General features: G+C 45.3%; 1 protein-coding gene across 2 annotated transcripts; it reads right to left on the reverse strand.

Moving 5' to 3' along the window:
• Window positions 1-313: 313 nt before the first annotated feature.
• Window positions 314-12,550, reverse strand: Mphosph6 (M-phase phosphoprotein 6). Of its 2 annotated transcripts, none has more exons than XM_055621521.1 (5): window positions 12,461-12,550; window positions 8,830-8,942; window positions 3,315-3,405; window positions 1,366-1,460; window positions 314-985 (listed from the first exon to the last, which is right to left on the reverse strand). In XM_055621521.1, exons 1-5 carry the CDS (start codon window positions 12,509-12,511, stop codon window positions 853-855), a joined length of 483 nt encoding a protein of 160 aa, XP_055477496.1. In that variant the 5' UTR covers window positions 12,512-12,550; the 3' UTR covers window positions 314-852. The 2 variants fall into 2 exon arrangements, with proteins under 2 accessions (XP_055477496.1, XP_055477497.1); XM_055621522.1 differs by lacking the exon at window positions 12,461-12,550 and adding an exon at window positions 12,293-12,444.
• Window positions 12,551-16,991: the final 4,441 nt, after the last annotated feature.

Here is a 16,991-nt window from a genome sequence, read left to right on the forward strand (position 1 = left end):
ATCACTCGTAACAAAACTAAACGAAATCAATAGTTGTTAGAAGCCCTCAGCACGTATCTCTGAACACACAGAGAGAAAGACACTTAATTCTGTGTGCTGATGGATTTGGAATAGGGTCTAGTCAGTGCTAAATATTTAGGGCTATATCCTAAGAAACTGGCAATTGTTCTTGACTGATAAAAGGAAACCATTTATGGTTCAATCATAAAGATTAGTATATTCTCAACTAATGGCTAGTCTTTATAAATTATTATTTGCATAAGATTGTATTACTGAGTAAGACTAAAATTATTTCAAAGAAAACAGAAGAGTATATGAAAACAGATGTTTATTACAGAACATTAGAAAAATGACCCAATTGATTGCCTTAAATAAAGAAAACCCATACTACTACAAATGAGAAAGATCTGACAGCATGCAAACACTTCAGGGTAAATGCAGGTCTGTTCCTGGAGAACATTTGATTCTGAAGTAAATGTGTGAATTGGCTTGACATGATTCAGAAAGTAAAATATAAATATAAGGACAGTTTAAACAATGGCAATAGTTAGTTTATAACAGTCATTCCAGGACAATAAATGGAGAACTATGTGTATGTCCTGTCTGTGTGTATACACACACAAAATCAGGTCAAAACTCTAGGGAGCGGCCTGTGCCTACACATGCGAAGCCCCTGAAGAATGCTGTAAAAAGGATGTATAACATCCATTACACATCTGTCTCAAGAACAGCACATTGCAAAGTTATACATTTCTTTACAGGTAAACATTAGAGTATTAGCCACTACAGATGGCACAAAGATGGGCTCAAAGCAGGCTGTACCCATAGGCATCCGCTGTATCTGCATCCATTTTAATCTTGGGGCTTTAAGAACATCTTCTTCATTTTAATGGGTTTTATATTTCCGTTTTCATCTTCTTCATAATTGGCTCGGTCCCTCTTCTTGGCAAACTTTTTTCCAATTGTTCCCACCAAAGTCTCATATCTGTTAGGATGACACACAGCATAAATTTCAAATAATAATAAAAAAAAGTACAAATCAAGGCTTGCCAAAAACATCAAGCCACATGTAACAAGAAAAACAAATTTTATGATGAAAAGGGACTGCATGGTTTAAAAATCCTCGCAGTTGGCTAAGAACAATTTAATTCTCCGCTGGTTTTGTTTCTGTATCTCCCCGTTTGCAGTCACTGGGCCAACACTGGAAAGGAGCCCTCACGGCCAGCGTGCCCCAGCATGAAGCCACTGGGCCATTAGGAGCAGGCAGAGTGTGCACCGGCCCCCACTGAGCACTAGGATTACAGCTCCATGGACCGTGTAGTCGGAGCACCCGGAGGACATTACAATAGCCCCTAGCACGGTTACCTTCTTGCCATTTCTTCGTCCGACACATCGACCTCAGCTGTCTCATCTTCTTCTGCTGCTGCTTTGTTCTTAGAATTCATCTGAAGCATTAACTTCTGAAAAACACAGCAATGCTAGCCGTCAGGGAGGCACGGGGAGGAGCTGGTGTCAAGGTTGTCTGCAGGCAGAGACACTAGTCACAGAGTCCCCTGTGAGACTGGACAGAACCCACATGTGGCTCTGTGTAAAACTTTATGCCATGAGTGCCAACAGCAGCTCAGAGTCCCTAGAACAGCTGTGCTCAGGGCCAGGTATGCTGTCATTTTAGAACATAAACTCTACCTGTCATTCATAATCACAGCTGACAGTGAGAGGGTAAAGAAAAATAGCCTTCCCATTTCCTTTGGACTTACTTTGAGCCAAATGGAAAAAGTATAGCCAAAGCAGGAAGTCTGGATACATCTAAGGGGGTGGGGTGGGGGTGGGGCTAGCCACCACAGATGGAGGTGGAAGGTTCCCACACACTTCAGGACAGTGTGTCTCAGATGGTGTCCCTGAGTGCTTCTCCTTCATCTCCTTCTTTCACACTATCCTCCTCAGAATTGTGATTTTCTGACAAACTTATAAACAGTAGTTTCTTCATAGCAAAGGGAAGCTGAGGAAAGTATACCTCAGCATTGGCAAACACAGACAGGACGGATAAAAACCTTTGCTGAGAGAGAACATAGTCCAAGTTAGAGTCTAGTGACTCGGGCTATTTTCTGACCACTTCTCATACCAAATTCTGACTTGTCATATCTGAACTTTCCTATAGAGGAGGCACATTAGGAAACTTGTCCATCTAAACCCCATTCTTTGGACAACAGAGTCATAAGCCCCAAATGTCTGCTTCCTTTTGGTTTTCAGTCTCCCGCCCTCTTAAATATTAAAGGAGGCTGGGGCAGAGAAAATGAACACTACACTCAAACTTGGCTAGTGGGGACTCTGTAAATTTAGCACCTTGATTATAATGCACACTCCAGGTATCCCCACAAAAATAACAACCCCCAAACCACCTTTCTACCTTTAAATAAACTTTGGTGTTGACCTAGGTGACTGCGGTTTTTCAGAGGCATCCAGAAAAGTGAGTCTCATCTGGGAATGTTTTGCCCATCAAGGGACAGATGACAATGGGTAGATACACTTTTAGTCATCAGAGCTGACTTACAGAAAGCACGGGTGCTACTGGCATTTAGTGGGTGGAGGCCAGAGGCCTGGGGGTAGTCTAGATCATCCTTTAGCGTCCAGGACAGCCACCGTATAAGCTAGCCCCAATGCACAGAGCCAAGAACTGTGGCTAAAGTGGTACAAACTATAAGTTTACACTACATAGCTGTGTAGACTAATCCCACAGGAGGGCTCTCAACGTAGGCACCAGAGTTCTTGTAAATGTGATAATGCGCTGTTTTTCTGTGAACCTGAGTCAGGTTCAGCCAACAGCCCAGTCACAAGGTGAGCATTCATTTTTCAAATAGACGTTAAAAGAGATTCACTTTAAAAAAAGATGTAAAGATATATATTTACTAGCTTGGATTACAACCTGTCCATTACAAAGTCAAACGATAGCATTTTTAAGTAGCATTTTTTCCATTAAAAAGCAGACATTTACAGATGCTAGAAAATAACTTCTATAATAGCATCTCAGATGAACAGTCTTGACATTCCTGTAAAAGACTGAGCTGAAACTTTAACAGTGGCAGCGTCAGGGACCGCACACTGCTATATTAAATTACCCACTCAATTCTTCCATAAAACCAGACTGCCACGCTGCAATTTCTTTAAATAGCTATGGCAATATTTCAAGACTTGTTATTTTTTTATATAATGAGGAGAAATGGTACCTGGTGGGGGAGAGACTGAAGCTCAATTATTGGCAGGAAAAAATTCAATTGGAAAAAAATTTTTAAATTTGAAGCAATTATATTTAATACCTCAACTTCGGGATTAAATCCTCTGAATGACATCCTTCCATAGAGAAGATCTTCACATAGGGAGAAGCTCTGCTCTTCTATGATGAAACTCCTGAGCAGGATAAGAAACCTGTGTTAACAGCACTTTTGCTCATAAGCAAGAGCAAAGCAGAGGTCAAGACCAGATGAAAATCCATGTTCCGGTCTCAGAAGGAGCAAGCGGGAGCACAGTGGGAGCTCTACCCAGAGTTAGAAGTAAAAGCTCATCATCTGGCCAGCAAAGGTGTTGGGAGATGAGGGCCACTCGCGTAGGCATGGCTTCCTCCCATTTCTGCAAATAATTACACCACATGAAGACCTTAAGATTCTTGATAAACCTCCACAGCTGAAGCAAAATACATGACTCCTGTACGACCCCAAGTACTCATTAAATATTCAGGAGTAGAAGAGCAATTAAAACAGAGGGCAAGGAGGAGAGACATCAGGCCTGCACCCCTCTCACAGAAGGCCCGACTGAGGGGAGCTCTTGGTTGTAAGCACCAAGGACTGAAGACTGTCCTAAAAGGCTCATGCTTCAGCAGAGAAAGAGCTTGTGACAATTGGAAAGCTGGACCAGCAGGACCGGAAATGATGCTTCAGAACAAACTGCAGCTGCTGATGTTAGGCCCAGCAAGAGCCTAAATATAAGAAGGTATGAAGAGAACTCAGGAAACTAATCATCCATCGATGCAAAAACGCAAGAGACTCTTCGTGACCATTGTACAATGGGGTTACCCCTGCTGGTCAGCTAGGAGTGGCCCCGGGAGACAAAGACCTTAGGTTTTTAAAAGACACAAGGCGGGAATCTCCTTGTGGGGTTGACTTCTTGGCAATTTAGGATTGGATGAAATGTTTAACTTTTAAAATAATTGGTTAGTTCGGGTCACCCTTAGGTCTAGTCAGCCCTGTTGTAAATATCTGATCTTCAAGTCAGTTTGGAATTTCCTGCCATCCACAGTTAAATGTGGGAGGCGGATTAACTCATCCCATGTCTGTTCTGAGGAGTGGGGGTTACAGGCTTTGGATCAAAGGTCAGGAGAAGGCTTGGGGCCATTTGGCCCAGTTTCCAAACAAAGCCCATCTCACCGGCGCTAGCCGGTGATTTTTTTTTTTTTCCATTTAGTAGAGATCTCTGCTTGTTCTCTTTCTTATCTCTGCCCTCACAAATGGCTAATGTCAGGAACTTTTACATTCCTCGGTTCTCTGGAGAAGCACTAAGAGGCTTTAATTAACATGGGCCTAAAACTTGCAAATATAAATTATAAGGCAATTAAAAGAAACATAGGTTACAAAGTTAGTCTGATTCTTTTCACTGAGATGACTTAGCAAGGCAAAGCATAGACATCATGGGTACAAAGACCCCTGGGAACAGACCACAGTGTGTTGCTCTCTAAGAGTGATTCTTTAGTCGCTGGTTCAAGACCCACACCTCAGGTAAGCACACTGTCCAGCAAGCCAGCCAGGGCCCAGGCTCAGACACTCTTTGTGGACTCTGCTCCGCTTCTCGTCAGGAACGAGGCTCTGCCTACGCTCACAATCATGCACAGGGGTGTCCAGGGGCTGTGCAGCAGGCAGGAAGGAAAGAACCTCTGCGCTCGAGGACTCTGCTCTCGTGAATGTCCTGGTCCACACAGGGTGCCAGAAAAGCCAACATGTACATCACATGGGTGCAACAACACAGGTCATCCGGTTCCAGGCCACAGAGGGCAGGACTGCACTCAATCAGCACATCTACCATCGCCAACAAGATGACACTGAATACAAGTATTTCCACAAAGAACCACAGAATGCATAGGGCATGACACTGTGAAGAGACGCCAAGTGAAGGAGGCTCTCCATTGGGAGCAGGCAAACAGAGCTGGCATGCTGAACTGGAGAGGCAAACCCAGTTCAAGACCACAGAGGTGGCTAGGTTGTGTGGGTCAGGATGAGGGAAAGGGACTGGCTGTGAGATGTCTGTAAGTCTCCCGCCACACGGTGTGTCCATGACTAATGACGACATGCTTCCAGGAGGACAGCACTGTGCTACAGCGGCTTTCTGCAGCTGTCATAATGGCTACTTCAATGTTGGTAGCTTAAGCCACTGTAAACTTAGGCTCTCACAGCATAAATTCTGTGACCAACTCCAGCTCACTCTGGAGACAAGTCAAAATCAAGGCTGGAGCAGGACTGTGACCCCAGAGACAATGGCCTTTCCAGCTGGTGGTGTAGCCAGTACTACTTGCCAGGGGCCATACCACTCCAGGCCTTACCTCTGTGGTCAGGACCTTCTTTCTCTCTGACAAGGTGTTATGGTTGGTCCTCCAAGGGCCCATGTCGGGGAGGCTTGGTCTCTAGTGAGGCTATGTGAGAGTGAGTGATAGAACGTTTACGATGTGAGCCCCTAGTAGGAAGCCACCAAGGACACTGCATTTAGGGGGAAAAAATGCTGGTTTCCAGAGTTTATAAAAGCCTAGCCCGACCTGTGTCTCTGGCTTCCTGACTTGAGAAGCTTGTCCACACCAGGCTCTCGACAGAACTGAGCTGATACCAGTTGTCACATCCGTGACTCTACAGAATTGTGAGCTAAATAAATCTCTCTCCTTCTTCACCCAGTCTCAGACACTTCATTACAGCAACGAAAACCTGACTAGCATGCCAGAAAACATAATGCTTACGTAGGGTGTACCCAGATAGTATAGGATCACCTCCCACCTAAAGACCCTGGCCACAGGAGCACGTTGCTTCAGCCTCAGGGTACACACTTGAGAGATGAAGTCCTGGGTATTTATTATTTGGGACAGGGGTGTTTTCTAGCCAACTGCATCTGGGAAATGAAGTGTATCCTGCCATGTACACTGAACAAATGCTACAACGCACAGGGGATACTTGGATACTTGGGTTCTGTCCAGCCAAGGAGAGGCGATCAAGCTGAACCCCTGTGAGGCCTGGAGGAAAGGCCCTAACTAGGAGTATGACTAATTTAGCCAGAGCAAAAATGAGAAAAGTCACTTTAACGGAAACAGCAAGCTTACCAGCATTCCAGTCAACTGTCTAACAGAACAAAATCCAACACTTCATTAATGAAAACAACTGAAGTCAGAGTCAACACTGTTCTCTCTCTCACACATGCGCGCGCGCGCACACACACACACACATACACACACACACACACTTACACACCTACCCCTAGACATGCAAGGAAGCAGGAAAGCAGTCAGTCCTCATGGACAGAAGAATAACAACAGAAATGGCAGAATTAGTTAAAAAGTAATTTAATAACTATAATTTTATTATAAACATGCTCAAGAATTTCAATGAAAATGTGAACGCAAAAGAAACCATTAAGAAACCCAAATTTTAAGTGAAAAACTGCAAAAAAAAGTATGAGATATGAACTCTACAACCAAGAAAAAAAAAAAAAAAAAAAAAAAAAAAAAAAAAAAAAAAAAAAAAAAAAAAAAAAAAAAAAAAAAAAAAAAAAAAAAAAAAAAAAAAAACTAGCTGAAGAAGGAAACTACCCGGAGCATGACAGGAAGCAGTACGGTGACCCCAGGACTCAGAGGCTGAAGCAGGAGACTAGTCCCAAATGTAGAATAAGACACTGCTTCAAAGACAGAGCACAGTCCATTGCAGAAAACGCATCAGAATTCATTAGGAAAATCTTCTGGATGAGAATATTTTGGATCTCGGATTACTTCACTTCGGAAATCTGACCAACACTTGAGAAGAAACAATGGACTATCCTCAGTTTTATACAAACTAGGAAAAGAAAGCAGGTCCTAACATTTAGCAACTGGTCCTATGGTCCAAATCAAAGGCATTACAGACAATATACAGGCTACATTGTTTATGAATAAGGCACAAATTATTCATAAAAACTCTAGAACAGAACTAGAAAAATAAGACTAAATATACCAGCACTCAGCAAGCCCACGCGGGAGGACCAGGAGTTGAAGGCTGACAGAGCAAGGCCTTTTCTCTCCTGACACAAAAAAATAGATGTTTTTCCTATTCAGAGGTTAATGTAATTTCTGGCATTTTAACAGAGAACAACAATCATGTGACTCTCTCTTAAATAACTTGCTGTTAGCCAACACGGGAAAGGAGACCGACCCTGATGATGACACACAGCAGCAATACCCGAGGGGACCAGTCGCTGCTTTCCTGAGACATCTGTTCTCAGCACAGGCGGTGCTGACCGTCAAACAATGCACAGGAAGGAAGCAGATCCTACACCATGCTCTCCCCTCAGCCTGTCTCCATGCGATGGCATTACAAGGTGAAAAGCTACTTATGCCCCATTTTCCCAGGAAAGCAATCCTGGGAACTGAGAACTGAGGACTGCATGCTATACTGGGAAAAACTAGTATCCCAAACGAGGCAGAACTGTCCCATCCTTTGGGAAATACTTGAAAGATTTTGTGCAAACTCAACAAACACACAAAACCAAATGATTGCCTCTCACTTGTATTAGTTCCACCTGCATGCTCCTGTACACACCGCCCCTGGGATGCTCATCTGTGCCAGTGCCCCTGCACACTCCTGTTCACACCGTCCCTACATCCTCATCTGTGCTAGTCCCCTCCCCTCTGGACACTCCTATACACACTCTCCAGGCGCCTTTGTGCTCATCTCCACCTCCTCGTCCTCTCCTATGTACACCATCTCCCTCTTGACCCATACTCTGGGCCTTTAAGAAGCACACAGAGTTGAAAGTGACGTCTCATCACTCTGCGCAGTCTGCATGCTTCCTTCCCAGGAGAATACTTCATCCCAAAGGGACCAGAGAAAAGTCAGAAAATGCAGAGGAGAACAACAACATGGCCAACCAAACAGCAAATTAGCTGGGGTAAAACGGACAGACATGTACGTGCCTAAAAACGGTATGTGAAACTTTCAGCCACTTTACAAAAGTGTAAGTAAATAAAAAAGCATGCTGAGGAAAGAAATGAACAAGCAAAAAGGAGATACAACTTCCAGGATTTGGACAAACAGATGAGATAAATCTACTTCTCTCTGAATTGACTCTTTCACGCACTAGTCCAAGTGGAAGGAAAACTGTCTCTGGAGTTACCCAGCTTCAGTCCCGCCAAGCAGGTAGCACCGAGCGAACAGTGCTCCTAAGCGCATTTCCTCAAGAGCAAAACAGACACAATGGTCCTGGGCACTTGTGTATTTCTGTGAGTAATTATTAACTAAAAGATATGAAATGCTTAGCCCAGAGCAAACTGCCAATGCAGCAGTGTTTGTGACATGAATGGAATTAAACGCAGTACTGATTAAAACAAACAGACAGACAGACAGACAGACAGACAACCCCTGCCTGACCTGCTGAGGACTGTTAAGAAACAAAGCTGGTTGGGCCCAAGCATATAACCACTTCAGGGGCTTCGTTTGAGTCCCTGTGGGGTACACAGGTTGACAGTTTTTAGAAGAAGAGAAAGCGTCACACCAAAAGGATGAGCCAGTGCCACAGGGCTCCCCAACCCACTGTTCTAAACCCCAAACAACCTACTCTTTCTCCTTGAACTCTGGCAAATCCAGGTACCAGTGCTCATCGCTGATCATCTTCTTTTCCTCCTCTTCTAGTTGCTTCTTGGTTTCCGAGTCCAGGCCTCTTTGCATGAACTGTTAAAAGAGAACAGGCCAGTGTCAGTACCCTTGCTTGTCTTGTACCACAACCATGGGCCACCTGGCAGACGAGGAGTTCAGCAACACTCCTCTGACGATCAACATTCCTGGACTTGTTTTAGCTTACCAGACTCCCTTGTGGTTCAAAGGACAGGTGCCTCATGTTGCCCCTTCTGTTTGTGGTGGTGAAACCCACCAAGCCTGACTAAGAGCTCTGAATCCTCCATTCACCTCAGCAGGTACGTTAAGGCACACAGACAGTCACACATATCTCCAATGAATAGAGAGGGTACAGCACACTGTGGCTGTGAATCAGGCCTGTTTAGGGTTATGAAGAAGTTCAATTTTGACTCTGCAGTACTGCAGGACACACTGTAAAACCAGCAATTTCACCTTGTTTAAAACTGTGGGCCCAGAGCGGACTTTTGAGAAACTATAGCCCTCAGGCAGGATCTCTGCTGTCTATAGTTTTTCGTTTTGTTCTTTAAAGTTTTTCTCTTCATAGCCCTGGCTGTCCTGGAACTGTAGACCGAGCTGGCCCTGAACTGCAGAGATCTGCCCACCTCTGCATCCTGAGTACTGGGATTAATGTAACACACTCATGCCGATTCAGTGCTGGGCTGTAACAGCAGTGGGCTGAGTAGTGCAACGGGCCCTCACTGGCCTACAAACCGAGGATATTTACTCTCTTGGCCTTCACAAGTAAGTGCACCAAGCCATGTTCTAAGGCCAAGAAGAGAGCCAAAACCACAAATACCCTCTTTATCCAAATCACCACACCCATTTGGCAAATCTATCCAAATCCTTCTCTCCCACCAGAAGAACCTCCATCCAAAATAGCTGCCCTGGCCAGAGGAATTCAAAGATACTGATGGGCCTGGTAAGACAGTTCAGTGGGTACAGGTACTTGTTGCCAAGTCTGCCAACCCAAGTTTGATCCTCAGGACCCACATGCTAGAAGTAGAAACAACTCTTGTAAGTTGACCTCCATGTGTGCCATGATACACACACAAGAGAAACAAAAGTAATAATAATAAAAAAGGTACTAGAGAGATGGTTCATTGTTTAAGGGTACTGGTTGCTCTTGAAGGGGACCCAGGTTCAACTCCTAGCACCCAAACTGGGGTTCACAATCTCCCTGTAACTCCAGTTCATAGGGACCTGACATTCCATTCTGGCCTTCCTGGGCACCAGATACTCACATGGTACAGACATACATGTAGGGAAAACACCCATACACATAAAATAATTTTAAAAATTTTAATTAAAAAAATACTGAAAACAAAGTGAGCCAGGATTAAGTGTTCGGCACTCCTGTGCTTTCCCTATTAGCTCTAGCTGAACAACCACACTGGCTGTGCTTGCTCCATGCCTCCTCCTCACACACCCTGCTCTACCTGTGTATAACATCTTCTGTCCTACCAGCAAGGTCTCTGTCAATAAAGCGGCTGAGGCAAAGAGAACGTGGGTAGTGCCCTCCCACACACCAGTCATGCTCACTTGGATCCTGTGCCTCTGGGTGAGGGGAAAGAACTGCTTTCATTATTTTCAGGTCCAGAGCCAGATCTTTGGTGGTCCACCCTGACCGCCTAGCACATGCTCATTTGACTTAACCTAAGAGCTAAGACATTCAGTGCTTCCTGGGGCCCGCTTCCTGGGGCCACTCCCGTTCTCAGAAATCAGTATGATTCCAAACTGCTAAAACTGGCAGATGCAGATTTTGCTCATACACAGATGGAAGTACTCCCCAAACTAAATTAGGGGCAACCTGCCCCACCTCCTTCCTCATCCTGCTCACTCATGGTTGCACCCCAGCTTGACTGCATTCAAAGCTTGCAGGGAACGCTTATTCCCCGATGCTCTTCACAGTATTCCTGCATACCTTACTTCCTTTTCTTGGAAACATGGCCTCCAAGTTAAGAGTTTTCATCTCACCATAAGCACTGACAACCTATGACTTAAATGGTTAGGGTTAACGAATCACCTTTAAGACGCTGGGAATCTGATAACACCCATCAAAAGCAGAACGGAATTCTGATCTTTTCCTGGGCTAGCCATATGTAGTAGAAGATTCTACTGTGGTGCTGGCGAGCAGAGAGCCACATCATCTTACGGTAAACAACTGGAACTCTACAGTGTACTGTGTGGCTAAACTATAAAGTAGGATAAATCCATTTTTATAATACCGTTAATTGAGGTTACTTCAAATGTCATTATGTAAATTAAGTGGCTCATTATATACAATACACTGAGAACAATGTCAGAATATAGAAAGGACTATAAATATGTTCTATTAGTATTATTTAAGTTTCAAGATTTAGCCTTTGCCTGTCTTAATTCCTGTGTTCATTTCATCTGCCCTTAACCTACTCTCCTTCTGAGATGAATGTTAGGCTGACTCAGTTTTTGTTGCTGCCTTTTTGACACTCTGAGCCAGGGCCTCATGTCTGGTCCATGCTGGCCACAAACTTGCTAAGGAGCTGACAGAAGCTCTGCTCCTCCTGCCTCTACCTTCCAAGTGCCGAGATTACAAAAGTGCACCACCAAGCCGCTACAGCTGGTTTCATTTCAAATTTAAAAATCACAGGGCTGGAAAGGTGGCTTAGTCACTAAAAGCATTCCTGGCTCTGGCAGAGGCCCCAGTACCCACACCTGATAGTTTCCAACTTCTGTTTCGGGGGCTCCAACAGGTTCTTCTGGCTTTCACAGGCACGTGAACACCCATGGTGTAAATACAGACGTGCAGGCACACACAAAGAGAAATCAGCATAAACCTTTTTAAAAACCGATTTTGTTTCAAAATCGGTGGACAGCTCATTTCACCTCACTGCTAAAATTTTCTCCATTCCCACCACGATGGCAACCTTCATCCAGAACACTGAAACTCTTAGCTGGACTTTTTGACAGTAACCTTACATGCTGTCGGGCTGGGCATTCTCTCACTATCACCCACGGTACAGTTAAAGGTAGCAAAAGTAACAACTCATGAGACTGTCCCGGGGCTCAACAGTTTCCTACTGCTCATGAGCCAATGGGAACAGAACTTCAGCCTGGCTTACAATTCCTTGGCTGTCGTGAGCACTAAGTTTTGCTCCTTGTCTTTCAGACGTCCGAGCTACCTTTCGTTCTAGGAAACGTCCGTCATTTCCTCTCCTTGCTTCTGAACCCACCTCTCCTCAGTTTAGGACACTACCTGACAACCTCTCGCTTAAGCGCCACTTCTCGCGAGAAGCCTAAGTTCCCAGGCGGCCCAGACACTTCCGGTCATCACCGCACTCGACCGTGCGGGGTCTTGTTTACGTTGGTACAAAGCTCCCTCCCCACAGCGGGCTTCGGGCGAGTCTCACCCTGGTGCCCAGTGTCCCTCAGGCTGAGCGAATGCATGGGTGCGAGGACGGCGGCCATCCAGGGCCAGTGTGGGGTCCAGTCTGCCCGTCGCTTCGGCCCGAGTCACTACGGGACATCTCGGAGCTCGGCCGCCACGCCCGACTCCCAGCATCTCCCAACCCCCGCACCTTCATGCGCAGCAGGTTCTTGGATAACTTAGTCTTGCGCTCGGACGCCATGTTGGGCTCAGTTCCAGAGGCTAGCCGCGGCACCGCGCCTGCGCACTGTCAAGCGCGGAGCGTGACGTCGCACCAAATTTGCCCCGCCCCTCGTACGTCGCCTCCGGAGTCGCGGCTCTTTAGGCGGCCCCACCCCTTTGCCACGCCCCCGATTAGCCACACCCCTCCGTGTTGCCCCGCCCCCGGCACACGGTCTTGCTCCGCCCAAGTGCCGGGTTCTCTCCCTCTGGGAGCGTGGCCCGTCCCCGGTCGCCGCGGGGGCGACGGCGATTGTGGTGGGCGGAGCCTCCGTAACTCTCAGCCGAGGCTACTGCCAGTGATGAAAACTTCAAAAACCACGAAGGTCGAGCTCCCTCTGTAGCTCGTTTTCTAGAACTCTCGGGAGCCTTGAGCCGCTGGTGTCGCTACGCTGGCCCAGTCACAGAGTGAAGGTGGTGGCCACCACCCCAGGCTGCGTGGCTTCAGAGTGAGCCTGCACCGCTGCCCGAAAACCTCGGGTATGTACGCACGCACCGGTTCGCTGTGCGTCTTTCAGCCTGAAGGATCTCCCTCTTAAACAGGAAGAAGAGCGGGAGCTAGCAGGAGATGTACGCAGGGAACGACGACAAAGAACTTGTGAAGGGGCCAGAGATGGTTTAGGGGTGAAGACACTTGCTGCCAAGCCCGAAGTGTGTTTGATTCCTGGGACCCCGTGATGGAAGGACAGAATGGACTCACGCAAGTTGTTCTCTGACTTCCACACATACCCCCACCTCACAATAAATAAATGTAAATTAATAATAATAATAATAATAATAATAATAATAATAATAATAATAAACCCTGAGACCTTTTCTAAAAGCCGAATAATTAAAAACGCAGTAGATTTACTACTTTTCCGCTTAGTGCTCACCATACTTCCGAAAGACATTTCTGTCAGGCCATTCTCGGGTTCCACACTCTGGAAGACAGCTTACACCGTGCCAGCTATTTATTTGCATGCGGTGGCTGTCACTTTCCGAGGTGGGTGCCATACCCTGTAGGAACACTGAGGGACACATCACTGTCATGCGTTAAGCAACCCGCTGGAGAAGTGGTAAAGCTGAGATTCATAAAGCATTCCGGATATTAAAAGCCCTGCAGGTTTTCTCAGTGGAGTAAATAAAGACATAATGTGTTAAGTGGTTACAGAAACACGTTTTCTCATAACTGTGAGTGAGACTGTGGAGAGTACCAAGGGGCTAAAACACATTACCACCCTTCCCAAGTACCGTGGAAGAAAGAAAACTGCTGCGGTGTGTGGCTCTTAGGGTCACTTTAAATTTAGTCCAGGATGGTCCTCTTCAGATGAAGGTGGGAAGGCTTGAAAGTCAAGAAAATACTGTTGTATAAAGACTTGGAGATACAATTCACCAAGAAAGGAGCAGAGCAATAATAAAGTTCCTCAAATGAGAACCAAGTTCTTGTTACCACCTTTGCCATCTGGTACCTAGGTACCGGCCTAATCACACATGGGAGACTGATGCCTCCTTCCATTCAAATACTGAAGTCCTAACCCCCATTCCCCCATTATATCAGAATGTGACTGTGTTTCGAGAGAGGGCCTTTCAAGGGACAATTAAGTTTAGGGTGAACCAAATCCAGTATGGCTGGTATATATATATATATATAAAGAATATATATATATATATATTCTTTTCCTGTGCTGGAGATGAAACAGAGCCACACACCAGGCAAGTGCCCTGCCACTTCGCTACACCCAGCCTTGTGTCATATGACAAAAACTGAGCATACCAGGAGTGTGTATGCTGAAAGAAAGACCATCTATGTGACAGGGAAAGAAGCCTCAGGAGAAGCCAAAACGACTACAAGAAACAAATATAGCCCTGTCCTCCACTGTCTGTAGTATTTCATTATGGTGGCTACAGAAAAGGGAAGCATCGCAGATCTATAGATCTATTACAGTTGGGACAAGAGCCCGCTGAGCAGAGATGGCACTGCAAGTGTCTCTGAGCTCCTCTGGCCTGGGAAAGGCGGCATGTCCCAAATGGTATGACATTTAAATAGGTAGGGGAAGAAAGGCGTTAGCCCAAGTTATGTCCTCCCAGCCGTTCCCAGGGCTGTGCTACCGGTCAGGTTAGGAGTGTCTGACCTTGCAAAACTCAAGACTCTCTACCAAGGAAGCAATAAGTGCTTGCACCTGCGAGTCTACGTTCTCACTCTGAATTTGACGCCTGGGCAGGATTTTGAAAGAAGTGCTGTGAGAACAGACGTGATGAAGTGACTTGGTCTCTCCAGGAAGCTAGAGGGTGTCTGAGTTCGCTTGTGAAGGATGAGGCATTTTGGGTTAAGAAGAAAACAACCACCTTGGTAGATATAATAGCATGTGTGCAACCAGCAAAGGCTGTTACAAGCTCCATAACTTTTGTTTGGAATAACTGTTATTTCTAGTCAGCTTGAACACTGGATTTTGACTTGTTTTCTTTGAACACTGATGTTATTGTGACAATTCTTCATCAATTGTTTGAAGGATAAAGGCCAAAGTTTTCAACCAGTCAACTCAAAGTCAACTGTATTTTTATTTGACAATGCAAGTACTTAAAGTGAATACCCAAAGGTCCTGCCTCTCAAAATGTAATATACGAGAAGCAATTTAAGACTAATAGTGTAGTTATGGCTTGGAGTTACTCCCCACAGGGAAGATAACTCCTTAATCTTTTGATGGTATTAAATTATGGAACACAGGATAGATGTTGTACTCAATAACTGATTGTGATTATATACAACCAAGAAACACAGTTGTTTTGTGGCCGGAAATATCTTGAGTAGGTCTTCACACAGTCTGTGTCACATCATGATGACAATTTGTTGGTTTTGTAAAAGCCAACTTCTGGATCCATCAAGGAGAGGTCTCCTCTCCCCACACTGACTCTCTCCCTTTATTCATTTCTTCGGCACTGACTTCAGAAACCGCTGCGGCAACACACACCTTCCCAGTGCAGGAGCGAGACTGGAAGAGTCTGGGGCCGGCAGAGGAAGCTCAAGGCAGCTGGTAAATTAAACACCACTTAATATTCTTGTTCGTTTGTTTGCAAGGACCAGGTATTGGACTGACTTATACAAAACAGATTTATTAGGACACTCAGTAATTCATCAAATGGATGAGAACAAAGGGAAAAGGGCAGAAGCCAGGACTGCCAACGGATCCAGGAAGCAGGAATGAAAGAATGTAAACTACCACAGTAAGAATGGGTGAACACCAGCGGATTTCTCTGCTCGTAGGGAACTCTGTTCACGCTTTCAAAGTCAAGGAGAATCTCTTTTTGTCCTGTTTTATGGTAGGATCTGATTGATAATCCCAGCGAGACTTTGTAAGTTGGGAGAGTAATGCTTCAAAGAGAAATCTTGCTGTTCCTCCAAGAAGAGGCAGTCATGTCAGCCCAAATGGCAGTGGCAAGGACAGACACCCAAATAAGGGAGGGATGGCGAGAGTGCTGCTCAGACAGACCCAGAAGACAAGGAATTTAAGTGCTGATTGGGAAATGCATATATCCAACATCAAATCTATCTTTTTCCACAAAATGTGCTCCCTCTTCCTGCTTCCCTGATTCGTTCATTAAGCAAGTCCTAACTGGCTGGCTGCCAGGTACATGCATATTGTGACTCCCAGACAGCCGGCTCCAAGGCTCCAAGCTTAAGCAGTGTGGTGCATCCCTTCCGCCCTCATATCAGGTTACTCACTAAGTTCTGTCAGTTACTTGTGCATAGCTCTCTAGACATGGCCTTAAAGGTTATGGATAAGTAACTTCTAAATGGTCATTAAATGGTAATTTAATGACCGGAATATTCAAAGGGAAATTAAAGCTTGTTCAAAGAAACAAAACAAAACAAAACAATGTTTTCTTGTATGATTCTTGTGATAGCTGTTTTGGTTGACACACCTGGTCAAAGAGAAGCTCAGTTGAGGAATCACCATCAGAGGGGCCTGTGGCGATGCCTGTGGGACATTTTCTTGATTGTTAATCGATGGTGTGGGCAGTGCCACCCTGGGCTGGTGGTCCTGGCTTGTAGAAGGAAGCTAGCTGAGCAGAAGCAGGAAGCAAGCCAGTAAGTATTGAAGAGACCATTCTTCCATGGGCTCTGCTTTGATTCCTGCTTTGTTCTTGCCTTGGTTTCTTCCAATGACAGACTATAAACTTGTAAACCCTTTCATGCCCAACTTTTTTTTTTATCAGAATGTTTTCTTTCTTTTTCTTCTTTTTTAAATTACAGAACAAAAACCAAACCATGACAATTCTTTTGTGTGTGCATTTAGTGGTGTGTGAGTGTGTTCATATGTTCTAACATATGGGCAGTCTAGAGCTCAGTGTCAGGTACCCATCACTCTTCATCTCATTTATTTAAAATATAATTCCTTATTTATGACAGTTTATTCACTTTGTATTCCAGCTGTAGCCCCACCCTCAACCCCTTCCAATCCCACCCTCCTTTCCTTATCTCC

The sequence above is a fragment of the Psammomys obesus genome, unplaced genomic scaffold (genome assembly GCF_907164565.1).
Source record: "Psammomys obesus unplaced genomic scaffold, mPsaObe1.curated_primary_1811, whole genome shotgun sequence".
In the NCBI taxonomy this organism is placed as follows: Eukaryota; Metazoa; Chordata; class Mammalia; order Rodentia; family Muridae; genus Psammomys; species Psammomys obesus.

Excerpts from the sequence above, each read along its gene's own strand:
- Mphosph6 (XM_055621521.1), bottom strand. The coding sequence starts at position 12,511 with ATGGCGTCCGAGCGCAAGACTAAGTTATCCAAGAACCTGCTGCGCATG. Across the intron at positions 8,943-12,460 it reads AGAACCTGCTGCGCATGAAG|TTCATGCAAAGAGGCCTGGA; the intron begins GTGCGGGGGTTG and ends CTCTTTTAACAG. Across the intron at positions 3,406-8,829 it reads CCAGAGTTCAAGGAGAAAGA|GAGTTTCATCATAGAAGAGC; the intron begins GTAGGTTGTTTG and ends TATCCTGCTCAG.